Source organism: Eleutherodactylus coqui, chromosome 1 (assembly GCF_035609145.1).
Source record: "Eleutherodactylus coqui strain aEleCoq1 chromosome 1, aEleCoq1.hap1, whole genome shotgun sequence".
NCBI lineage: Eukaryota > Metazoa > Chordata > Amphibia > Anura > Eleutherodactylidae > Eleutherodactylus > Eleutherodactylus coqui.
Genome location: NC_089837.1, coordinates 314947146 through 314974338, shown reverse-complemented (window position 1 = coordinate 314974338; position 27193 = coordinate 314947146). Strand labels below are relative to the sequence as shown.

General features: G+C 42.9%; 1 protein-coding gene across 1 annotated transcript; it reads right to left on the bottom strand.

Moving 5' to 3' along the window:
- Window positions 1–1770: 1770 nt before the first annotated feature.
- On the bottom strand, window positions 1771–26621 carry HDAC1 (histone deacetylase 1). Its single transcript, XM_066575019.1, has 14 exons — window positions 26474–26621; window positions 23041–23153; window positions 21021–21138; window positions 20864–20938; window positions 18780–18918; window positions 18531–18672; window positions 17962–18054; window positions 16128–16236; window positions 12708–12848; window positions 8836–8944; window positions 8619–8749; window positions 8146–8289; window positions 4186–4234; window positions 1771–2641 (listed from the first exon to the last, which is right to left on the bottom strand). Exons 1-14 carry the CDS (start codon window positions 26520–26522, stop codon window positions 2614–2616), a joined length of 1440 nt encoding a protein of 479 aa, XP_066431116.1. The 5' UTR covers window positions 26523–26621; the 3' UTR covers window positions 1771–2613.
- Window positions 26622–27193: the final 572 nt, after the last annotated feature.

Below are 27193 nucleotides of genomic sequence, written 5' to 3'. Positions count from 1 at the left end.
TTTTCAGATTAAAAAGTGGGACGGAAATAGCACCTAGTCATTTGAAAGGGAAAAAAAAAAGCTCCTGTGCAGGCACCCATTCTCTTATTACTCAGATAGTCCAAGTAAAAAAAAAAAATAATAATAATAATTGCAGCATGTCCTGTTCTTGTCCAATTTTCGAACGAGAATAGCACATCAATGTGCGATCTCCCGATATTCATGTGCTGTCCAACTGGAGTTGTGGCAGAGAATCCGACTGCATATGCATTACTGATTAAGTTTACGTGGGTAGTCATGAGCAATTCCACTTGACCAATATTTCAAGGCAGTATTATGCTGGAGAACCTGGGCCAGATTTAACTAACATTTCATACAGATAGGCAGGGTCAACAAGCTTATAGAGGAAGAGTATTAAAGGGACTCTTTCCACAAAGTGTATGCAAACTATATAGGCCAAACATGCGTTGCCTAAATGTTAGGCTGGGTTCACACAGTATTTGTACTGGAACATTAGTTGCGGAATCCATAAGGAATGCCAATTATCTTATGCCACAGATTTCATGCATTCAGTGAGAGAAATCTGCATCAAAATCAGCACCAAGTTTCACAAGAAGATCTGTGTGCGCAATCAGATTGTGGTACAAATTTTTAGTACGGTTCCACACTGCTTTTGCATAGTGTATGAAACTATCTTTAATTTCTCAGCAGAATCCTATATGCATAAAAGTAGAAGTATTTGTTTTTTTTAGAAAAGACATGGTCCTGGGTGAGATGTCAAAAACTAAGACGGCTACAGATTTGATTGTCAGCAGTCTTGTTTATCTGCAGGACAACAAAAAGATTGCAATGCATTGCTTTGCAAGGTTATCAGCACTCCTATGGAGAATCACAGCATGCGGCCCCTGCTTTTAGCTCTCCGGCCGAACCATGGATTTTAAACTCAATTAAAAATCATTGATCGGACGAAAAGCAAACAATGGTAGCATTTACACGCAACGATTATCGCTCAAAAGCCATAATCATTTCAGCGAATTTTGAGCGATAGTCATTGTGTGTAAATGGGGCTTAAGAATGTAATATCTATGGGCCGCTTACATCCTCGGTAAGTGTGCTACATGTTGGTACTGCGTTTATGTGCACAGCATGTACAAGCTTTCATAATACATACAAGCTTAAAAGGAGCATTTCCTACTTATAGTCACAGGATATGCAATACATATCTGCAGGTCCTACCTCTGGGACATGCACCTATGTGTGTTGAATGGAGGGATGGTTCATTCTCCACATAGGTGCATGTCCCAGAGGTAGAATCTTGTGAACATGCAATAAATGTCCCAGGTTGGGTATACCCTTTTAAAGAAACAGCAGTAGTCTGAAGTCAGTCCAGAAGGCCAAGCAAGAAAAAGAAAGAATATATAACATGATGCATTTTATCAAACTCTGTAGATCTAGCCTTTCAAACTGCTGTAGAAATGGAAACTTACTTTTCCATGTTTTAAAGCATTCAACTGGGTACTTCAAATAATTTTGTTGAAAGCAAAGTGTTTCAGAGAAAATGAACTCGTGACCATTATTCAGCACCTACTTATAAACTGACTTTGTTGGGGGAATGTCTAATTACTATGCCAGCAAGGGGGACCACAGCAAACTCTAAGAAGCATCTATGATTATCTACCTCAGAAATTATTACCGTTGTGTCTAGGTAAACGTTTCAATGTATAAAGTAATAACCTGAAAAATTATAGAAAAAAAGTCTTCTTTGAGTGCACCTTTCTTAAAAGAGGGATGTATGCGCACACTAGTCTGTGGTATAATGTTTTATTACAAAGTTTATCCACAACATAACCATAAAAAAAGAAAAAAAATATATTAAAACAAAACCCAGTCACAAAAAAAACAGAAAACAAGAAAACATAAACCTGCTGAACTCTATCCTTACATCCCTCAAGTCCCAGAAGATTACAATGTAGATACCCAAATAGCAACCCCTTTGAGGTAACAGGTTACTGCTGACCAGGCTTTCCCTATCTTTTCTAAAATGTTGGCTTCAAAAACATTAAAATGGGATGATGTAGCAGCATTACCCCAACAGGGAATCCCTGAAGAGTGATGGGAAACAACATACATTGTCCATTTCCCACAAAGATATTCTAAGCCCCAACTGGAAGACGACTAGGTTATACCCCTCTCTCACCCGTGGATCCTGATCATGAGGTGTACATACTTTAGCAATGCAAAAGAATGAAGCATCCTCAACTTCAGAGAGCCAACATTGTGGTGCAGGAGAATTGGCTGCAGACATGAAATACAGCACCGGTGTACTAAAAGAAGTAGTTTAAAAAACACAGAGTAAAAACATAAAGGGGGTTCATCAGGCTTCTCACATGAAAAAAAGCAGAGTTGGGGTAAACCAAGTCATCACCCAAGAGAAAAAAAGGGCACAAAGACGTGATCAATAAGGAAGGCTCAGTCTGGTTTAATTCCCTCCTTACCCAAACAGAGGGTCAGTAATAATTTAGTCCATGTAGGTCTATTTTGCAAGAGTCACTGATTCACTGTACAAGGCATATATAAAAAGTTAAGACCGCAAGGGTCTCTTGGTCTTAAGATGTTGCTTTTCACCAATCAAGATCAGGCTGTTTTGGTCTCCTCTTTTACCCTGTGGATACATTGAAATAGTAGTCAGCATCAACAGAGAAAGTGTTTGGGTAGCATGTCAAATTGCAAGTGGGTATATAAACAATCAGCTGGCATTTACATCAACTACTGCCAATGGTTATTTTCCCCCAAGAAATGTCTATTAATTTTCTTCAAACATTTAAGTTAACCAACATACTTGATACACAGAACAGGAAAGGGTAAAAAGATCACCCCAAAGCATGGCTTTCATAGTTTAACCCTTTCCCACTATATGATGTAAATTTATGTCCTGCAGCGTCGGGGTATGCAAGAGCAGCGATCGCGGGGCGACCTCTTCATACAGAGCAGGCGTCAGCTGTTTATTACAGCTGACACCCGCGAGCAACAGCTGCAATCAGCTGCGCGGCCCATCGCAGCCATTAACCCTTTAAATGCCGCTGTCAATTTTGACAGCGGCATTTAAATCCCCCCGATGATATTCGGGGGTCCCGTACGCGCCCCGCCCCCCACTCTCTGTGGTGAGATCACAGGGAGACGTGCGGGTGTCAAGGCAGCCAGGCGCCTTCTGAAAAGGCTACAGGGCTGCCTTAGCAGACTGCCTATCAAGCCATCCTCGTGGGGTTGCTTGATAGACTGCCTGTCAGATTGTAGTAAGATATCACATCATACTGCAGGAGCAATCAAAGCATCAATAGTTTAAAATCACCCTCTTTTTGCCATATCCAGAATAAAAAATAAATAAAAATTTAAAAATCATAAAACAAAAATACAAGTTTGTTATCGCTGCGTCCATAAAAGTCCGATCTATCAAAGTAGTACTTTATTTACCCCGCATGGTGAACGTAATCCGAAAAAAAAATAAAGAACGCTAGAAATGCACTTTCAGTCACCCTGTCTCACAGAAAAAAAAATGCAATAAAAAGACTACAGGACGTCTCGCAAAATATGAGCTCTCGCACAGCTACAGAAAAATAAAGTTACTGCGCGCAGAAGATGGCGGCAGAAAATAATAAGTGTTTAAAAAAGACACAAAAAAAAACAAAAAAAAAAACACGCAACTATACAAGTTTGGTACTAATCATACTGACCCATAGAATAAAGTAGTCATTTTTGTTGCAGTTTGTCCGCCATAGAAACAAGACGCACTGAAAGATGGAACATTTTTTTTCTTCTTCTTTATTTTAATCCAATTTTTCTTTTTAAAGTACATTATATGGTACATTAAATAGCACCATTGAAAAATACAAGTTGTCTCACAAAAAACAAGGGCTATAAGGTTTGGGATCGGGAGGTCCGGGGAGCGGTTTTGTTTTACACTCGATTTTGACCCTTGTTACAGTTCAACTCAGGCTGTTGTGCACACTGTCATAGGGATGAATGCGAGAGCACATGTACCTTGTGAAAAGAGCTGAGCTGTATGCACACTGATTTCTCAGGGGCACATGGCTGGAACAGGGACCCCACCATAACCTCACCTTTGAGCCCCATAATGCAGTTCATGGGGCTCAGACGTGATGACCGATACCTTTCAACTGTCAATATTTAATAAAACTTGATTCCTACCGTTTAGCTTCTGACTTCTCATCTTTCAACTTGTCCTCCTCTTTCACATCTGCAAAAGGAATAACTGTGATCATGCTTGTAAAAAACACAAAACCGTGAACCAACACAGACTAGGCTAAGCGATTTCAGAAATTTAGTTTTAGAAGCAAAGATCTCTGCGCACCATGTTTTAATGTACGTTTCGAGTGCATGCTAAGATGTACATGGAAGGAGAGGGTGAGACGTTAAAAATCTAGCCATATGCTTCCATCTGTTTCTACATAAAAACTGTTTTCCCATGTAAAAGTCTTTTTTAAATAAACTATTACAGTTGAACACACTCCCCCCTCCCCCTTTATTACATATTTGAGAACACCCCCCACCCCAAATAAAAAAAACAAAAAAAAAGGTTAAATGTAAGGCTGCCTGTCCACGGGTGGGGTTTCATTGCGAGATCCGCAGAGGGGAAAAAACAAAACAAACAAACAAAAAAACCCGCATAACACGCTTTCTATAGGCTAAGTCACGGGACTCAAATTGCAGCATGCTGCCATTTGCTGCGATTGTCCACGGTGAGCCTATCTATAGCTAGTGATATTCCATCATGGCCGTGGACAGGCAGCCTAAAGCTTTAGGCCTCATGTCCACGGGCCCACACGGTTTCCTGCAACGAATTCCACCCGACCCGCAGACATGAGGCCAGAAAATACAATATACTTACCTGTCCAGACGCTGCTGGCCTCTCCTCCGTGCAGGCCGGATCTTCTTTCTTCTGCATGGCAGATGTGCTCGGGATGCCGGCGGCATGCCAGGCACATGCGTCATGTCTGTACCGCGAATCCAGACGGCTTCCATTGGCTTCAATGGAAGCCGCCCATGTGGGAAAACGACACAAAAATTGAGCATGCTGCAGTTGTTTTTCCCGCACATGTGATCTGCACACCAGGGGAAAATGACATCTGCAGGTATTTAATTACCTGCGAGTGCCCAATGATTCCGTATAGGTTCAGATCGCACGCGTAGGAGACCCGCACGGTTTTAAAAATTCTAATTTTGCCGTGGAAATGAAACCTTAGGCGTTGCGGTATCCCGCGGTGGATTTCCGCCGGGAGAGCAGGAGCCAGCGAAGATCCGTCTATCTGACAGCTAGGCTGACCACGGAGAATTGCGGCAATTCGCAGCATGCTGTGATCTGCCGCCCTGCTATGGAAAGCTTTAGACGGCGTTATTCGCCGGTGATTTACCGCCGAAGAAAATTACACCCGCGGACAGGGGGCCTTAAGGTTTCTCACATCTCCCACTCATGGTAATGTGTTTAAAAATAAATAAATTAAGTCTTACACAAAGCTTAAGTGTGGTCAAATGTAGTCCAAAGGTAGGCACTTCTGAACTAATTTGGACTGTTTATATTATAAAGCTACATTTCAAGCACAAGATTTTTGGATGTAAAATTTCTCGCCTCATTCGCTGAGGAACACAGCTGAAAACTGGGTATAGCTACTGCCGCTAAGAAAAAAAAAGTGTTAGCTCCTGCTACTAACTATACCCCTCCTGCAGGCACAAAGCTAATCAGTTTGTTTGCAAGCATCAGGAGCAGCAGAGTAGGATATGAAAAGGTAAAACAGAGGGAAAACAATACATCAAACCATAAAGCGGAGAACCATGTGGCCTTGCAGATTTAAAAAGCAGTAGTGCCATTACCGCCACCCAAAGCCTGAGTGAAATGCGCAGTAACACGGAAGGGAGGTTATTTGCCCTTTGCATGGTATGCCTCAAGCACGTTGACCTAATCCAACGTGAAATGACAACTTTGGAAGCTGCAAGGTCCCCTCTCGACCCATCTGTAATCATGAAAAGAGTCGGAGAATTTAAAAGGTGGACTTTTGAGACAAGTAGATTCACAGAGCATATGTAGAGCACATGCCCTCGGATGAGAGTCTGCAGGACAGAAGATAGAATAATACATCAATGAGGAATGACGATACTACCTTCAGAGGGAAGGTGGGCACAGGACGGAGGACCATCTTGTCCTGATGCAATATAGCAAAGGGAGGCTTGATCGACAGGGCTGCAAGCTTTGAAACTCTGAATGGAGGTCACAACCATGAAAAACGCTACCTTGCTTGCCAAAAATGCGAGCTGGGTTGATCTCGCATAGGCTCGTAGGAATGCGACTGCAAGGCATCTAGGACCAAGTTAAGGCCCTGAGGCAGAACTGGAAAAAGTAAAGGGAGGGGTGGCATGCACGACTTCCTGTATGAAAGCGTGGACAGCCGCTTTTGACACCAAGGGACGCTGGAATAGAATGGACGGGGCCCAATACCGGACCTTCCATGGAACTGAGGCCCAAGCCCATGTCAAGACATTCTTGCAGAAAGGACAGTACTTGGGATAGAGAAAAGCACAAGGCGTGAAAGTCTCATCATTCACACCAGAAGAATGTCTTTTCACGTGCAGTGGCAAACTCAAGTGGATAATAATTTCCTTGCTTTCATCATAGAAATATAAGCCCTTCCCCAAAATTAAGCCCTGGGTACACTACATGGGGGAAAAAAAAAACAAAAAAACCCCACTCAAATGGGAAGTCCAGGTTCCTCTCAGCGCTCTCCAAGCATTGGCAGTCTTTAGCCTTGTCCTCATAGCTAACAGAGCATCTCTTCCTGGGTTGAATACCCCGCCTCCAGCAAGAGAATGCTGTGATTGACTCAGACTACAGTCCTGTGCCAATCACAGCCGGCGCTTCATGAGCCAATCACAGCCATTCAATGAATGACATTATTGAATGGCTGAATTTGGCTCAGGCTTCGGTCCTGAGCCAATCACAGCATTCTCTTGCTGGAGGCGGGGTATTCAACCCACATTACCTGGAGGAGAATGCTCTTTCAGCTGTGAGGACGACACTGAAGACTGCCGATGCGCCTGGAGAGCACCGAAAGGGACTGGGGCGCCATATTAAGGGGCGAGTAGTAAGACACCCCCTGAAAATAAGACCCTGTGCCTCTTTTGGGGCAAATATTAATATAAGACAGTGTTTTATTTTCGGGGAAACATTGGTAGCTATGGTGCGCACGCGCAACTATCGCTGTATTAATTTGGATATGCACCGGACTCAGATTCTCCTGATTTGCAGGGTCCCGGCGAACACACCCCTACCATTCAAGGAGCTATTCCCCATCCTGCAAGCAGGTATGACCGATGTGCTCAGGTTTTGTATGGAGCACACTCAGGAGCAAAGTCGTTGATTGGGCTTCTTAACCATTTAAATGCCACTGTCAATTCTGAGTGTGGCATTTAAATGTCCCAACAGAGGGAGCTCCCTTTGTCACCTGAATGGCTCTCCCGCGACAGTTTGTCATGGCAGATTGGAAAGACCCCAGGGCTTCCATACAGGCTTGTTTACCAAGTTCTGCGTGTGGCAGGGCTTAATAGAATGTCTGTCAAAATACAATATACTGATAGCATATTAGTATATTGTATAAGTGATCAAATGATCGCTAGTTGAAACTCTTATGGTAGTGAGTAAAAACATGCAAAATAATTTTTCCTAGTAATTAAAAATCTTTAAGTTTGAATTCCACTTGTCATTTTTAACATTAGAGATGGTCACCCTATCTCTAAGAAAATGATTATGAAAATCTATGAAAAAGTTGTATACCCCCCAAAATGGTGCCAATAGAAACTACAGGTTGTCTTGCAAAAAACAAGCCTTCACACAACCACATTGACAGAAAAGTAGAAACAAATTATGGTGGTCAGAAGAAGAGGTTGACAGAGAAGTTAAAAGCCAAAAAACACACATTCCGCCCCATTTAAAAATTTTTAAAGAGTATTTCAGTACATCATTTTGTGCCAGTGTAAAAAAAAAAATATTATAACTATACATAAAACAAGCCCTCATATGCCCATGTTGATGGATAAATAACGGAAGGAGAAAAGAAAACTAAAAAACAGCCACGTCCCTAAGGAGTTATGGGACCTTACCTTTCTTATCGTCATCTTTTTCATCTTCAGTTTTGGCACGTTTTGCCTTTTTGTAATTTGCAACATTTCTGCGTCCTCCTTCCCCTTCATCTTCAGAATCTGAGAACTCCTCATCGCAAGCAATCCTCTTGTCTGAAGATCGAACTGCAACAACGAAATGATTTGTGATATTGTCTAAAGCCCCATTTAGAAACAGATTATCGCTCGTAATTCGTTATAACGATAAAAGTGAGTGATGGTTTTGCTTTTAAAGAGATGTAATTTTGATCAAACGAAAAGCAAACGGCCGAACAATGGATTTTAAGTGGACTGAAAGACAACAATGAGCGAAAACTGCACGACGGGCACAAGATATACACAACGATTATCGCTTAAACGATGGCTTTTGAGCGAATTTCGAGTGATAATCGTTGTGTTTAAATCAGCCTTTACTTGCTTCAATTCTGAACATGGCATACGGTTCTGTTACTTACTAGAAATACGCTTGTCTGGATCATCTTCGTCTTCATCACCACTCTCATCCTGAATAGAGTCTTCAGGGATGGGCTGAATCTGGACTCCAGGTGCATGTGGAAGCATACGCAAGTTTTCAAACAGTCGCTGCCTAAAACAAAAGGCAATGAAAACCAGTTCATTTACATGGATTGCTACGAAAATTACTAACTTCATTTCTATTATAAAGTTACGCACTTGATCTTCTCCAGGTATTCATTTGTGTTTTGATTTGTCATGTTGGAAGGACTGATGTGAAGCTTGAAGTCGGGGCCAAAGTATTCAAAATAGTCATTGTAAGGAAGCTCTAAAGAAAGGGAAAAAAAAAAAAGTTACACACATGTATTTAGAGAGATAATCAACGAGTTGCCTAAAGGCCCATTTACATGGAGCGATGATCGCTCAAACGACAGTCTGAGTGACAGCTTTGAGCGATCATTTTGCATAAACTATTAAGTAGCTACTCAGCTACTTAAGAGCAATTTAGTATGCAAAAGCCCAAGGGCTCTTATCTGCCTTTGTTCTCCGAAAGGTAACAATGCTATCAGCACTATCCGTGGAGAACTGCTGATAAGGCTAAAGGACGATTTTTAGTTTGGGCTGAATTTAACGATCAGCTAGCAGTGCCCGAAAAGTGCACAATAGCCGCATGTTTAACCCCTTAACGACGGCCCCATCGGGATTCTACGTCCTGGCCGACTGGGCTTTATTCCTAGAGGACGTAGTTTTATGCATCCTCTAGGAATGACAGCCCTGCAGGCTCAGGATGTGATAGCTCCATGCTGCCGGTTACCGGAGGTAGCCGACAGCATGGAGCGGTCATCCTGGGCCCCACCCCCGGTAACGCGATCGCCGGTATCCACCGGATACCGGCGATCGCGTTAAAGTCAATGCACAGTTAAAAACAATTAAAGTTTCAGCTCTCCTTACGGATCGGATCCGTAAGGGGAGCTGAGAGTACTCACCCCCGGTCCTCCGCAGCATCCGGCATCTTCACTGTTCTCCCCAGCCCTGCGCACGCGCGCCAGACGCATTACGTCACGCGCATGTGCAGAGAGCCAGGAGGCCCGGGAAATTTAAAAACTCCCGGCTAGAATGAGTAGCCGAGAGCAGGGAGCTGTCACCAGGAGCCGCTGTATGCGGTTCCCGGTCACATGATCGCTGCTATCCAATGGATAGCAGCGATCATGTAAAAGTAAAAAAAAAAAAAAAAAAGTTTAAAAAGTGTAAAAAAAAAGATAAAAAGTTTGTTTCATATCCATGAGAGGAGATGAAATTAGGTACCTTAAGCCCTCAGATTTATCCAAGGACCTTGCCCGGCTTTTGCGCAAGCGTCCGTCGCCAAAATGGCGGACACAGGCGCAAAAGCCGCAGATTGGCGCGGTAATTTAAAATCTCCCCGCACCTGGCTACTAAATGTAGCCAAGAGCTTGGAGATTTCATGGGGTGCCATGGTACGTGTTTCCCAGTCAGGTGATCGCCGTTATCCAATGGATAACGGCGATCACGTAAAAGTAAAAAAAAAAAAGCTCAATTTTCACCTCCCATCACGGATCAGATCCGTGAGGGGAGGTGAAATTACTTAAATAAGGCCACCAGCGAGGTTCCCTGACGGGATCCTTATCCGCGGACCTTCCCCCAGTTTTGGCGCATGCGCCCGTCGCCAAAATGGCGGACGCAAGCGCAGAAGCTGGGGAGGGCAAGAGAAAATTTAAAATCTCCTTGCTCCTGGCTACTAAAGGTAGCCAAGAGCTTAGAGATGTCACGGGGGGCCGCGGTGAGCAGTCTTCGGTCACGTGATCGCCATTATCCATGGATAATGGCGGTCACGTAAAAGTCAAAAGACAGTTAAAGTTTGACGCTCCGTTCACTTTGGGCCCCGTTGTGCATCCAGACAGAAAATTAGGGCCACAATGCATATGTTTCTGAACACGGGACAAATGGGGGTATACATTTTGGGCTGAACGTCTTCATTCCTATGTATGCTATACAAAAAAACCTATTTTTAAAATTACATAATTGCCAAAAAAACAAAAATCGTAATTTTTTCCTTCTGCTTTGCTTCGATTCATTTAAAAACTGTGGGGTCAAAATACGCAGTACACCCCTAGATGAATGCGTTAAGGGGTCTAGTTTTTAAAATGGGGTCATTTGTGGGGGTCCTCTGTCGTTTTGTTCGCTCACGGGGTCTGCAAGTGGGCAATGGGGCCTAAAACGTCTTCAACCAAAATGTCTGTTCTGAAAACCACCCGCTGCTCCTTCCTGTTTGGGCCCTGTTGTGCATACGGACAGAAGATTAGGGCCACAATGGGTATGTTTCTGAACATGGGACAAACGGGTGTATCCATATATGTCTGCTATCCGAAAAAAAAAAATGTTTTTAAAAATCACATAATTGATAAAAAAAACAAAAATCGTAATTTTTTCCTTCTGCTTTGATTTGCTTCATTCAAAAACTGTTGGGTCAAAATATGCAGTACACCCCCTAGATTAATGCGCTAAGAGGTCTAGTTTCCAAAATGAGGTCATTTGTGGGGCTTCTCCATCGTTTGGCCGCTCGAGGGGTCTACAAGTGACCAATGGGGCCTAAAACGCCTTCAAGCAAAATGTCTGATCTGAAAGCCACCGGCTGCTCCTTTCGGTTTTGGCCCCGTTGTACATACGGACAGAAGATTAGGGCCACAATGGGTATGTTTCTGAACACGGGACAAACGGGGGTATCCATTTTGAGGTGTAAATCCTCGTTTTCATGTGCACTATAGCAAAAAATTCTGTGTTAAAAATTACGTATTTGCAAAAATATGAAATTTTTTTTTTTTTTTAACTCTAAATTGCATTAATTCCTGAAAAGAAACTGTGGGGTCAAAATACTCCTGACCCCCCCCCCCCCCCCCCTCAGTGAATACACTAAGGGTGTAGTTTTTAAAATGGGGTCATTTGTGGGGTTATCTATAATTCTGACACCTATGAGCCTTTACAATCTTGGCTTGGTGCCGGAAAATAAAGCGTTCCTCAAAATGTTCATAAGTAATGTTAAATTTGTACGTCTCCTAAATGGTTAAAAAAAACGAACGTTTTTCAAACGTGCATTCAGAATACAGTAAACAGATGCAAATATATATCTGAGCAAAAATTTGTACAGTATGTTTGCACATATTTGAGATATTTGAAAAGACAATTTTTTCAAAATGTTCCCATTTTTGGGGTTTTTAATAAATATACACAAATTCTATGGCTCTATTTTTACCACCTAAATGAAGTACAACATGTGGCGAAAAAACAATGTCAGAATCATTTGGATATGCAAAGCCTTCACGGGGTTATGATATGTTAAGTGACATGTCAGATTTTCAAAATTTGGCTCCGTCACTAAGGCGCAAACAGGCTTCGTCACTAAGGGGCTAAACGCAACGATGATGGCTGAAATTATTGCTTTTTAGCGATTTTTGAGCGATAATCGCTCCGTGAAAATTGGCATTTATGTCCCTTTTATACAGGCCGACAGTTGCTTAAACAACTGCACAAGCGCTGACGTCACCGCTAAAAGTCAACTAAACTGTGAACGACCAGGATAGGTCATCAATATCAGTTCAGTGGGAGTCTGCTGCTTGGGTGAGCGATGCAGATGCTTCAGTGCTTACCAGGTACAGAGCAGCTCAATCCTATTCACTTAATGGGACCAAGCTCCTGTCAGGTCATGTGACCAAACACATTTGTTCAGAGCTTGAGAAGATAGGAACTCAAACAGGCTTATAAATAAAAATTCCATGCATTTAAAAAAAAACAAAAAAAAAAAAACGAACACTACTGTTTTTTAAATATTTTTTGTCTCATAGGGGACTTGAGCTTGCGATCATTTCATCGCTCATACAGTATAACAGAAGTGTCCTAATTTCTCCTGCTGCTACAGTGGCTAAAGTTACGACAAACATTTGAGTCCAGAAGTTTTGTGAGGCATACTTTCCAGTTAATCGAACCAGTTATCTTAAAGCACTGAGTAAGGGGTCAACAGCCATTAAAATAAAAACAAAAAACACTAAAGCCTTTCTCCAATGAGAAACTGTACAAACCATTGGGGATTTCTGTGTCTAGTGCAACAGCAGTTTCGTATGTCCAGCAGCGGGCCACATTTCTGATTGTGTATCCTCCACCACCCAGCATCAACAATGGAAGATTGAATGTCTTCATGAACTCCACGCACTTGGCATGACCTAAAAATAAGCAAATAGTCATTAGCCGGGCTTTATGAAGCAGCGTACAAGTCCCTAAATTTTGAAAACATTCATAAGGCCAAAATAAAACTGCTGAGTGTATAAACAGAATACAACAAGCAGGCATCAAAACATTCAAAGATAACACATTACTTCAGATATTTTGCACAGATTTAGGCCGCCTGTCCACGGGCGATGCAGTATCCCGCGGCGCAGCTCCGCTGCAGGAGGCGCCTGTGAATCTCCGCCGGTCAGCCCTATCTAATAGATAGGCTGACCGCGGAGAAAAATCGGGGGCAATTCGCAGCATGCTGTGAATTGCCCTCCGTGAGCGTAGAATCGCAAGGATTCTCTGCTTGTGGACAGGTGCCGCTGATTTCCATAGCAATGCTATGGGAAGAGTCGTCTAGCGTGATTAGGTCAAGCTCACACGAGTGCAAGTTCACTGTGTATCATGTGCGTGTGATACATAGTAGTTCGCGGGCAATAAAATACATTGCTCTATTTCGCTCACATTTGTGTATGTATTGCGTAATACGCGAGCGCAAAAGAGAACAAAGCATGTTCTATTTGGCTGTGTATTACACGAGCAAGAGCCCATTGTTTATGGGCGCATGATCAACGCCGCCCACAAGCAATTATATTGCGTATTGGCAGCATTGATACGCACTGTTGCGAAGCGACAGAGCAGGAAAAAAAACAAAAAAAAAAACAAGAAAACAGCACATGATAGCTTGCATGAGACATGCGCAGTACAATATATTTGCCATACACAGCTATAGGCCGGCTCCACAGCAGTAAAACCCTGCATGACTCATGTAGGGTTTTATACATATGGTCCTGTGAGTCCTACCAGCAGTTTGACCCCTCATAGCACACACTGTGTTGAGGTTTACAGTAACTACACAAGTGAAAAAAGGAAGTTTTAATATGGCAATGTCACAAATGTAGTAGAGGTGGTTCCTTCATGTGCAAGTGGGTTCAGAAAGCGTTCAGAATCCCTTTAAATAGTAGGACAGGCTTTAACCCCTTGAGTGGCACGCCCGGAAAATTTCCGGGGACGAGCTCCACTGCTCATAGCAACATAGCCCGGAAGATTTCCGGGCTATGTATCACTATGGGAGCTGCAGAGCACAATGCCACAAGCTGTGACAGTGTGCTCTGCCTGCACAGACCCACACAGAGCAGTGCAAGGGCTTTGAAAAACCAGCAGAAGATATTGCCGACATGTCGGCAATGTCCTGCTTTGTTTACAAGTTGCCATAGAGACCATCGGCTTGTCAGAAGCAAGCCGATGGTCTCTGTGGCAGGGAGAGCTGGTTGTTAGCTGTCAGAGGACAGCTAGGTACTAGCTCTTACAGCAGAGATCAGAGAAAACCTCCGATCTCTGCTGTGTTAACCCTTTACATGCTGCAGTCTATGTGACTGCAGCATGTAAAGGGCTGTCACTGCAGCATGTAAAGGGCTGTCACCATTGGACCCCCGGAATGTGATCAGGGGTCCTGATGGGTCCCTGTGGAAGTCCCCTAAAGGGACAAAAAAAAAAAAAATTTTTTTTAATTACAAAAAAAAAAAGAGTAAAAAAATTATTAGAAAAATAAAAAAAACACTTGTCTCCCTTTACTTTGTAAAAAATCAAAAATACAATCACACATGTGGTATCCGTGCATCGTAATGACCCAGAGAAGGAAGTTAATACATTATTTAACCCCTTAATGACATGGCCCCTTTTTTTCTTTTTTCCCCATTTCTTTTTTTCCTCCCCCCTGTTTAAAAAATCACAACTTGTCCCGCAAAAAACAAGCCCTCATATGGCCGTGTCAATGGAAAAATGAAAAAGTTATGGCTCTTGAGACGCAACTGCAAAATTAGTTGAAATTCAATAATTAGACCATTTTAAAAAACCTGCCCTGGTGGGCACGACAGGGTGGTAGGAAACCCGCCACTCAAGGGGTTAAAGGGGTCTAAATGGTTATTTGTTCATTAATAAAATAACTTCCGTAGTTAAATCTATTTCTGCGTAGGTCTTACCTGGGTAAAGGATGTGGCCACTTTCTACAACTTTTTATAGAGGTGCAGGAAAAAACAGTGAAAGGATGACTCAAGCAGCACTACCTGTAACTTTTCAGGTTTTTTGTGCCATCCCCTCCTTGGGGTCCAACTCCATGACCGTATTGAGCTTCCATTCATAACAAAACTGTTGATGGAGGGGGCACATAACCTGACAAATCGAACAGTGGCCTCCAACAACGTGGTGCACCACATTAGAAAGTGCACAAGTATAATGCCATGAACAGCAGTGTTCGAAGGAAGCTGCAGATGGAGATGAACCAAGTCGTGTGCCCCTTTAATAGCGGCCATATTATGGAGCTCTGTGCTAACAGTGAGTCAGATGGTGATCAAGCAGGGATCAACCCTCTTAAAAAAAAAAAAAAGTAATGGCAGCGCTAGTAAAAACACAACATACTCTTGAGACTCTCCCTTTTGCTTGGCTGTAAAATTCAACCTGCAGGATTAATACACATGACGTGGTGATATCCAAATTGGAATAGGTATTAGAATGAGGTTTATGCTTTAATATTCAGTGTTTACCAAGTGACGTTAGAATTCACCCAGATGGAGTTCACTTTTGGGTATGTGAGTGATTTACTGGTGGAAGAACCAGAAGGTATCGCAATAGCCAATTTTTTTCCCCCTTTACATAGCCTAAAACTTTAGAGCTCGACATTAGTTAGATGAGAAACCTCCCACAATTGGGTGAGTTTAAAGAAAAAGTTAACTGGCTCTTACCCTGGGAAAGGGGGGATATACCTCAACTGTAAAGCTGGTCATAAATTTGACAAGTTATGTATGAAGTGGTTGGTTTGACTCTTACACTTGCTAAACAGAGGGTGTAATTGAGTAAATCTGTAATAATTATATTTTGTACATGTCCTGTATCTGAGCTATGATGTCAATACTATAGTAATGCTACTCCAATGTAGCATAATTCAGGACTTAGTTCTTTAATCCCAAGAACTTATTTTGTATTAAGGTATTGCTATGACCTAACTGATAGAAGTATTGAACAATATTGCTCTACTAGGTGATCAAACTGTTGCAACTTTGTCCTTAGAGGTACTATCTAAATTTACACAGCCAACTACTGTCTATGGGTAAATAACATTTGAGCCATTATTGTATGCAATAACAATTAGCTAAATATAGGAAAGCAAAGTGGATTGTTCGGCGGAAACTTGATTTACTATACATATTTTAGCTTTATCTTATAGTACTCACCTTTAATAGTTAAATTAAAGCAGCCAAGTCTGTCTCCAGAAAGTGAGTCTGCACCACACTGCAGAACCACAGCGCTGGGCTGGTACATCTCCATAACCTTAGACATTACCTGGTAAATAGACAGACATTATTATTCTTCTGCATAACAAAAGATGAGCACAATCCTAGAGTAAAACATCACTTGGAGGACAAGAACCAATCCTATGACAGTAGCATATGGTGTTAGGGTTCTAAAGTGAATATTCCATCAGTATAGTATGCAAATTTAAGCAGTTGGGAGGAGGTAATCCCATACAGTGGAAAAACTGCAGTCTGAGGCCTCACTAACACAGGGCGTTTGCAAAACGCTGCCTGTTCAGCCCAGCTGAAAACGCTGCCCATTCATTTCAATGGGAGACTCAGCTGAAAATGCCCAAAGATAGAACATGCAGCGCTTTTAAAACGCAGCGCTTTTCAGCCCTGTGTGAGCAGCCCCATTGAAATGAATGAGAGCCTTGTACAGCGTTTAGAACAGGGCTGAAAACGCTGCTGAAAGCGCCCTGTGTGAGGGTGGCCCGAGTTATGCCTGTGCGCACACAGCCTTATCTATCTTAAGGCCGACTGTCCACGGGCAATGCGGTATCCCGCGGCGAATCTCCGCCGGTCAGCCTTATCTAATAGATAGGCTGCCGCGAGCGGAGAATCGCAATGATTCTCCGCTCGGTGACAGTTACCAGTGCTTTCCATAGCAATGCTATGGGAAGTGCTGGCGTGATTCGCTGGTAGTTTACCGCCGGCGAATAAACTGCCGTGGGCAGGGGGCCTTAGTGTAAACTTCCACATAATAAATCTAACCTCTTTTCTTATACCAAAATGGTATTAGGTTTTACCCTTTGTGCATACCTGTCACTGTTTAAGATATTAAACAGCCCATTTAATATCTTAAACATTGACACTTAAGCACTAACCTAATACCATTTTAGTATGAAAAACAGGAGGCAACACACAAGTTAGATTTATTATGTTGAATTTTTGCATGTTGTATGCTAAACAAGAATGGGAATTGCTTCATTACCTTACAGAGCTATGAACAGTGATAGTGTACTAGAACAATCTAACAGTTATACAAGTCATATGCAAAACATCTTTGAGTCATGGCCTTATATAGGTGTGCTGTGTAGCAAATAGAACATATAATGCACACGACTTAATGTCACTTGAAGTTTATCTGCACTTTCATGTTACTTTTTAGAATAAGCAGCCATGTGTGAGTATCACTGCCATTTCTGGCCATTGTATATTTTGTGTATGTAATTTTTCACCAGGCTGTATCTCTAATACTAAGCGGGTGAATGGAGACTACCATTAAGCCTCCCATATACTGCACAGAGAGGGTAGTCTGCATTTCTTTCTCTCTGTAGCACATCATACGTAACATGATCCAAGTGGACTTTATACAGCAGTACCAAGCGGTGTAGATGTGATTTCAGTAGCTATGAGACAGTATAACGCTAATATAAGCTGCAGCTACATCTGTATGGGTCTCTACAGACCTCTATGAAAAGCATAAAAACACCATCTTCAATTTCCCATAACGCATCTTGGTGTGTGACTAGAGATTGACCCCACATCACAAAAGGCAGTGAACATCAAGTTAGAAGGAAGGGAGGGAAGCCCTAGTGGCCAGCACTTTGGAGAGATTTTTAGTTGCCTAAAAGTCATTTGCACTTTTGCAGGTTAACACCCAAGCATATGTTTGCTCAAAACGCAAAGATCATTTAACATGGTCCAGTGTGATCAAACTTTACTACTATATATTATCGCATTGGATAAAATTACCAAAAAGGAAACTTACTGGTTTGAAAATTGCTTCATATGATTCATCATCAATACCATCTCGAAGTGGGTAATTCACTGCATAGTATTTACCCTTCCCAGCGCCAATGTCCTAATACAATAAAATTAAACACAATAAGAGGATCACAAAGGGTACATAAAAGACACAGGAAAGTATGGGGGGGTGGGGGGGGGGTATAATTAAAATTACATATACAGTACACAAGTCTTAAACCAATGTGCTGGATAAAGATGTGCTCTTCAGCTTGGATGATTACATGAATGCATGAATGTTGACATTGGCATACATGGTATGTATGAACTTTGCACATCTTGAACTTTTTAGGAGATATTGATGATCTAAAGTTCTAAAATTTTATATTTTGATGCAATATTGCATGAACTTGTCCATGAAAGTTCTGGATGGCATTTTTCATAACATTTCTATATTCAGAAAATAGACATATGGGTGTGTAATGTGATTTTTATATAGGTTTGAAATCAGGTTCAATTTGTGTATCTAAAAAGTGTAAAACTTGTTCAGAAGCTTGGCTAAACTGCTATTAATGTTGTGACTCTCATACTCACCCTTAAGTCCCCAGTGCCTGGAAAATATTCTCCATACTTATGAAATGAAACAGTCATGACTCTGTCAGTGGTATAAAAGGCTTCCTCCACACCATCACCATGGTGAATATCAATATCAATATACAGTACCCGCTGATGATATCTGAATTAAGTAAAATACGGTATTAACGTCAACATGGAAAGGAACAAAGATAAAACAAACAAGTCTAGATCAAGCAATAATACACATGCACTACAGAGAATACATACTTTAATAGTTCCAGAATGGCAAGGACGATGTCATTGACGTAACAAAAACCTGAGGCTTCAGACTTCTTTGCGTGATGCAGTCCACCTGCCCAGTTTACAGCAATGTCCGTTTGCTGCTTGTTTAGTTTCACTGAACTCGCTGCCAAGAAAGAAAGACAAAACTCATGATGAGAAAAGCATGCTTTAACCCCTTGAGTGGCGGGTTTCCTACCACCCTGTCGTGCCCACCAGAGCAGGTTTTTTTAAAAATGGTCTAATCATTGAATTTCAACTAATTTTGCAGTTGCGTCTCAAGAGCCATAACTTTTTCATTTTTCCATTGACATGGCCATATGAGGGCTTGTTTTTTGCGGGACAAGTTGTGATTTTTTTTAAACAGGGGGGGGGGGGGGAAAGAAATGGGGAAAAAAAAAAGAAAAAAAGGGGCCATGTCATTAAAGGGTTAAATAATGTATTAACTTGCTTCTCTGGGTCATTACGACACATGGATACCACATGTGTGATTGTATTTTTGATTTTTTTTACAAAGTAAAGGGAGACAAGTGTTTTTATAGTTTTTTAAATAATTTTTTACCTTTTTTTAAAATTTTTATTTATTTATTTTTTTGTCCCTTTAGGGGACTTCCACAGGGACCCATCAGGACCCCCTGATCACATTCCGGGGGTCCAATGGTGACAGCCCTTTACATGCTGCAGTGACAGCCCTTTACATGCGGCAGTCACAGACTGCCGCATGTAAAGGGTTAACACAGCAGAGATCGGAGGTTTTCTCTGATCTCTGCTGTAAGAGCAGGTACCTAGCTGTCCTCTCACAGCCAAGCACCAAGCTCTTCCTGCCACAGAGACCATCGGCTTGCTTCTGACAAGCAGATGGTCTCTATGGCAACCTGTAAACAAAGCAGGAGACTTAGAAGCAGGAGATTGCCGGGATATTGGCAATATCTTCTGCTGGTTTTTCAAAGCCCTTGCTTTGTTCTCTGTGGGACTGTGCAGGCAGAGCACACTGTCACAGCTTGTGGCATTGTGCTCTGCAGCTCCCATAGTGATACATAGCCCGGAAATCTTCCGGGCTATGTCGCTATGAGCAGTGGAGCTCGTCCCGGAAAATTTCCGGGGGCGTGCCACTCAAGGGGTTAAAAGGGAAAAAAACAAAAACAAAAAAACAAACTTCCCTTCCAAAAACAACTGGCAAGAGAAAAATCTGCAAATCCTTGGTTAACATTGACCATTGATAAATCAACATGCCATGACCATGGGTTTATGAACAACAAGTGGGTCTTCTCTTCCCAACATGACCTTCCTACACAATCGGCACATACAGCTACTATTGTGTACAAATAGCTATAGATGATTGGGCACTTCTTGGTCACCCTGGAATCATTCTTTTTGCACAATACATTGGTTGAAAGCCGCTCATACATTTCAGCATGTAACATTATGCCTAGTTGAAACATTCCTCTCAAAATCATCCTTTTGCTTTAAGGAATTGTACCAGAGTCACAAGTTATCCCAATCCACAGGATAGGGAATAACTTGCCGATCAACCTATTCTCAGTATGCCCTCACTACCATTGTATGAGAAAACCTCACAACATTGGACGTCATACAGTGCCTGCAGTTAATCTAACAGATTACCACGCCTCATTGGAAGGCACTTCAATCACTTAATTTTCCCATTCTAATGTGGATTCAGATAGAAACTGATCCATGGAAAACTAGCTCACTTGATTTTTTCTCCACTCCAAGGTCACCTGTTTATCATGAATGGGCAGGCATCTCTGATAGTGACCATTTATTGCTAGGCGCAGTGAGAAATGTCTGCTGGGTAACACCTCTGGCTTCTCCCTGCCCAGCTTCACTAACAATTTTCCATATCTGTTTATATAACTGTCAATCAAGCTGACGTGTGTGGAGGGGAGCTACCCGTGGAATACCTCTGTGTGCCCAAAACTTAAACTGGCCACTAACTAGGATTAAAACTAGGATTTCTCTCCAAGATTATGGTGCCTTATCGTAAAACAGTTTACTGGAATGAGGGCACACGTAACTACAATATGCTGACATGTTTTCTGTGAGGCACTTACCTACAGAGCCTCCAGTTGATAGCTGGCAGAACTCAAACAGTCCATCAAACACTGGACAGTCCTCCCCAACGTTAACTGTAGCAAGAAAAAAAATATATTTTTTTTTACCTTTTCAATGTAATCTATTTAATAAAAGGAGCTTAAAAGAAACACTTACACCTCTGCATCTGCTTGCTGTATTCCGACATGTTGTCTGGTCTAATAGAGCGAAGAAATTTGATGTAATCATCGCTGTGATATTTTGTCATCTCTTCTGCATTAGCTTTGTGAGGTCTCTGATAAAACAGCAGATTGGTACAGAAAAGGTTAGTAACTTTGCGTACACAGTCATACTTTCAAAGTCATCTCATTTTTTATGTAATTGGTTGATTTTCATCCACCATATACTGGAATCCTATGAGGCAGCACAGTCTCTACATGGTCACAGACCTAGAATGGAGTAATTAAAGGGCCACTCCGGTGAAACTTTTTTCTCATTCATAATGTAGCGATCCTATTTCCCTAATTATATTTTTATAACCTTGGTTACTTATTCCTTTCCATCTGAAACTCCTGGCCTCCTTCTCCTCAGCTGGTCATAGAATCTCAATTCTGACCAGCCCAGATTTACTTTAGTTTGTGTTCAGTTTTTCAGTCTGCATGATGCTATTACATGGACTATACAGTAGAAACTGCTTAAATGGGCATGCAGACACTCCTGTCACAGTTACGATTGATGATCAAACAGCTCCTATCACACAGTTATAGTAGAGGAGATCAAAACTCATCCTCCTGACTGTATACTTATTGTCTGTAGCTTATTTGAAAGAATATAGATAATGAAATTGTCCACCCAGTAGGCAGAAATGGTATAGCCTTTAGCTAATGCTGTTTTGAAGTATCATGGGATTGATGTGAAAGCAAAAATCGCACCATCAAGATGGTGGTTGATAAGCATCAGATAGGAGGCTGCAGTGCATGGAAGTAGCTGGCATACACAGAGGAAAAGTCCATAGTGGGACAAGCAATCAGGTGAAGGGAGCAGAGATGGAAAAATGTGCTTCTGCTGAAGTGGCCCTTCAAAAAGGGGGTTTTCAGCACTTTTTCCCCCCTTTAAATTCTGCTGCCTGTGGCCAAAAATAAGAGCCAATACCTGTCTCTCAGGTCTCCGCATGTAAAGCGCCATTCTACAAGCCAGTTCTGTGTTTAACCCTTTCCTGTCCACTACTGGATGTCTTCTGACAATCACTGAAGCCTGTAAAGCTCCGATGTCAGAAGAGGTCAAGGCAGTGTATACTAACTGTATTCTGTCGGCTGCTACACTGTCCGATAAGCTCCAGGGTGCCACAGGATGTAGTTACTGGCTTTAGCCAGCATATAGAGCTGTTCTATAATAACAGAAACAACAAGCACTCTAGGATACCCTCAATCCAAAAATATATTGGAAAGGGTAAACAGGCCAACTACAGCCCTTAAACACAGACTAAGGTTGGGACATCGAAAACCGGTATATCGAAATATCGATATACCACTATTGCTTTGGCGATACTTTTCATCGATCTTGTCATGTCCGATATATCGGTAACATCGATAGTTTAAGGCGATAGAATATCAATTTTTGTAAAGAAGAAACATGTCTTGTGGTCCGGTGACCAGATTGGGGAGGGAGATGAACAGACTGATAGTTTTATGGGGAAAGATTCAGTACAACTTGTATTTTATTCATTTATATCCCTGTTTCTGGGCTAAACAGTCTAATGCGTGGTCAGTAATTGACAGCTATCTGTACATACAGTGGTAGCTGTAAATCACTGGTAGCTCCGCCGACTGGACTGTTCAGCTCAAAACGACAGAGATATAAGTGAATAAAATACGACAGAGATATAAGTGAATAAAATACGACAGAGATATAAGTGAATAAAATACGACAGAGATATAAGTGAATAAAATACAAGTTATACTGAATCTTTCCCAATAAACTATATATCACACTGCTCAGCTCCTCTTGAGCTATAACATGCTACATGCCGTTTGGACAAGATGTCTAAACTGACAGATTCCCTTTAAATTAGGCTCTGGACCATACAATAGACTCCACATATGCACAAAAGTTGTGTAAATATTGTTACATAGCCTTGAACTGATCCCTAGTTATATGCATGTGAAAGTCTAATTTGCTTATTATACCAGGATCTTACATAGATTTCCATCTTGCGGTAAAGTCCATAGTTCAACAGGAGATTGTGTGTCATACGAATTCTGTGAGGCTTCATGGGATGTCCCTGCCCATAGTAATAGTTCCCAACATCCCCTATATAGAAAAAAAGCACAAAGAAAGACAGGTCATGAAAATGGGTAGCACTCACTGCATTATTAACAAAGCGAAATAAGACTAAGGCCAGCTCACATGAGCGTGTTGGTATAGTAGTTTCCACGCGTTGGTTTTGTGTGCAATATGCTGTACCAATCTCCCATAGGCGGCCATGTTGCCACTCACACGAACTGTGCAAAATATGCGTGCAACAAAGATCGCAGCATGTTCTATCTAGGCACGTATTATGCACACAAACATGACAAGATAGTACATGGCAATGTCATTGAGTACTTGATGCGTGCCGCGCATTTGGCTCTCGTGCAGCATGCTGGGAGATAAGGCCAGGCTCGCACAAATGTAAGGAAACCTTTTTGTAATCTAAAAATCATGATACAAAATAAGTGACAAGTTGTTTAAGGGAGTGTGTCACAAACTTTAGGGGCGGGAAGGGGGCGGAGGGAGAAGGGGCAGGGGTGGAGGAGAGCAGAGGAAGGGAGTTTAGCAGCCATGCTGCTAAACTCCCTCCCACCTACGGCCGCTGCCATGGACTCCCATAGGAGCCCATGCAGCGGCCGACATATTCCGGCCCAAAACATAGTTCCAGGAAATTCGCCCATGTGAACTGATGCATTGGAATCCAATGCATCAGATCACAGCGCATATCGGCCGCGCTCGTGGGAAAGAGCCCCAACAGACAGGTTTTTTTTTACAGCGTTTAGCGCTGCCTTTTCAGCCCAGTGTTTAACGCTGTACAACGCTCCTTCACTGGGGAATAGTATAAAAGCAAAATACCCTTTACAGACTAACTATTCTTTATTGTATATTACTGAAAAACATGTATAGGGTACCTAAGACGAACACTAAAGCACAAATATTAAAATATATAAGTCTGTTGAAAAAATGAAGAGATCATTGCTACTATATAATAGTGGGATATGTTTATCTCCGAGATTTTTCATTCAGGACACTAAAGAATCCAAATACTAGAAACAAGAGCCCTCTCTGGACTACAAGGTAAGTCCTACTGAAAGAGCACCCTAGATTGTTGGGAACAAGATGGTATGATGTAGGAATAAGAGGGAAAATGTGTCCCTATCACCAGTCCATAAGGAAATGTCGTGACCGTGTCATGTACTTTATTATTTGTCACAATAGAATATGGGTAGAAACAAAAAGGAGGATTTATCTAGATCAGCTGGTCCAACGAATTTCTCTGGAGGTCACGGATCATCATACCAAACATGCCTGATATCAGCAGTAGGTGGTTCTAGATTCTTGGATTAGAAGTTATCTTATGTCAAAATAAATATAAATAAGAAATGAAAGCTGTAAAGAGACCAGCGCCCTGATGGTAGATCACTGCTGTACAAGGCTCCCATTCATTTCAATGGGGCTGTTCACATAAGCATCAAAACGTAGTGTCTTCGATGCTGCGCTTTGACAGCGATGCATGTTCTATCTTTGGCCATTTTCAGCTCTGCGTCGTCCACTGGAATGAATGGGCAGTGTTAGCATCGCTGCTAAAAGCGTGGCACAACATGGTGCCGCGTTTTGGGCAGCACAACCAAAAAAAAAAAAAAAAGTTATACTCATTCGCTGTCCAGGTCCTTGGCACGGCTTTCCGGGGCTCCAAGCACTTGTCAGAGGATCTTTTCCTATTGATGGAGTTTGAAGACCCCGCCTCCAGCAAGAGATGGCTCTGATTGGCTAATCCAGCGCCAATCACTGCCATTTAATGAATGAGTGGCTCAGCCAGTCAGAGCAATCTCTTGCTGGAGACATGGTCTTGAAACCCCGTTACCAGCAAGAGATGCTCTGCAGGCACAGATAAGTGCCTAGAAGCCTGCAGGGACGGCGCTTACTAGGTATTTTTTTCCCCCCCAGCTTCCTTGGCTGCATTATCAGCTGTGCTGAAACTGCAACCAAAATGCTGGCGTAATGTATGCCAGCGCTGCTGAAACAGCAGTAGCCGCAGTGTTTACTGCAAATATGCCTGTGTGAGGGAGACCCAACACTTCCATCCCGTCACTCACTTAGGCTGCCTGTCCACGGGCATTGCGATATCCCGCGGCGGATCTCTGCCGCCAGGGAGCAGGAGCCAGCTGACGGATCTCCGTGGTGAGCCTATCTGACAAATAGGTTCACCGCAAAGAATCGCGACAATTCACAGCATGTTGCGATTTGCCGGCCACAAGCAGAGGTGGTTCTCCGCTCATGGACAGGGGGGCTGCGCTTTCCATAGCAACACTATGGAAGGCATTCACTGCCTTCCCTGCGGCCGGATTATCGCCCGCGGACAGGAGCCCTTACACCCATAAGCTCACAGGGCTATCAGTAGATGACATCCCTTCTACAGTGATGGGCTGGGGTTAAGGATTTACAATGGGGCAGATCTATCAAGACCAGCAATTTAAACGCTGGTCCTAATATTATTTGTGCCAGCGCCTGATGTGCCTAACATTCGGAGAGGTGCCCGCCTCTTCATATATTGGGTGCATCATGGCTGCTCCATGCACCTAGACAAAAAATTTACACTAGCCAGAGCAGAGTTTTTTAGTATATTTTACCAGTTTCTGGCGTAAATTATACATAAATACGTCGGTTCAGGACAGTCACACCCGCCCCGCAAATAGCGACCATAGCATGCTATGGAAAAATCGTTTCTTACTCCACAATTGGTTTCCGCAAGTGGAGGAAAAGTTGCAGCAGGCTCCCTTGGTGCACAGATTCCACACAGACAACTTTCATTGCAGTCAATAGAAGCCGTCCAATCCGCGGCCCGTCCACAATGAACATGCGGCACAAGGGAAGGAAAAAGGAGTCCATACTGCACATGTGTCGGGTTCATCCGCAGTCCAGAAAAGACGCTGACAGAGCAGGGACGCACCAAAGGGCAGCGAAGATGAAAGACGTGCATTCTCCAAAAGCAACCAATCAGCTTTCAGCTCTTATTTTCCGGCTACTCGTCGTCATATGAAAGACACGAACTGATTGGTTATGGGACGAGGGCGCCCGCTGCAGCCATGAACAATAGTATGAGCCCGCCTCCCGGGATACCGGCAGACCTCTACACTCATTACCGGGGCGCCAGCCGGATGCCGCGCCACGCTGTACGTGGAGCCACTTCCGTATTGTGAGCAGACCGGCTCTCCTCCTCGGAAGAGGCGCCATACCAGCATCCCATTATCTACCCGCCTCCGTGATAACTGGCGGGCCGGCAGAGTAACCAGGAAGAGGTAGCCTCCTATGTGCCGCAAGCCGTGCCCAGCCCTCCCTCACCAGCAGTGTCGCGTCCCGGCACCACGTGCCCTCCTTACCATCGTAGTAATAGCACACTTTCTTCTTTGTTCCCTGGGTGTACGCCATTTTCCTTCCTGGGCTCCGGATCCACTCCTTCCTTGCGACCCAGCGTCCGCCTACGTGCTGGACCGCTTCCACCAATTACAGCACTGCTTCCACGGTCAGGAGATGACGAACAGGTCAGCGGCCAATCAGCAAGACGAACGAACAGTAATGAGGCGACACCTTCCGTGCTGCTCTGAAAAATAAGACTAGGTTGATTTACGACCCCTTCTCAGCCAATCCTGGCCCGGGCTCAGGAGTGGGTATTTAGACGAACAACTCAATACCCAATCAGCGATTACAGTGCAGAGTAGCTGGGCGGGACTTTGGTGCCCTTTGAAGTTAGGTTGATTCGTGGAAATTACTCGTGTGCTCCTATTAGCTTTCCTGCGACGGAAGTATCGCGAGATTACACTCCCGCCCTTTGTTTAGCAGCCAGTCCAAAATGTAGAGCAGGGGAAGCATGGCCAAGTGATGGCGCTGTCGTGTCATGTTTACAATGGAAAGACCATAGAAATATGTCATTTTTAATGCCTAAGTACCTAATACTCTGTTCATTAAAATTCTCATCTGTGCCCTAGTCAACGTAAAGCTGTACAAACATGTCTAAGGTGACCAGATTTTCCCAGGGTCACAGCGGGGAAGAAGGGTGTGGTCGGGGGCGGGGCTTAGTGAGACTTATGATTCTAAAAAGT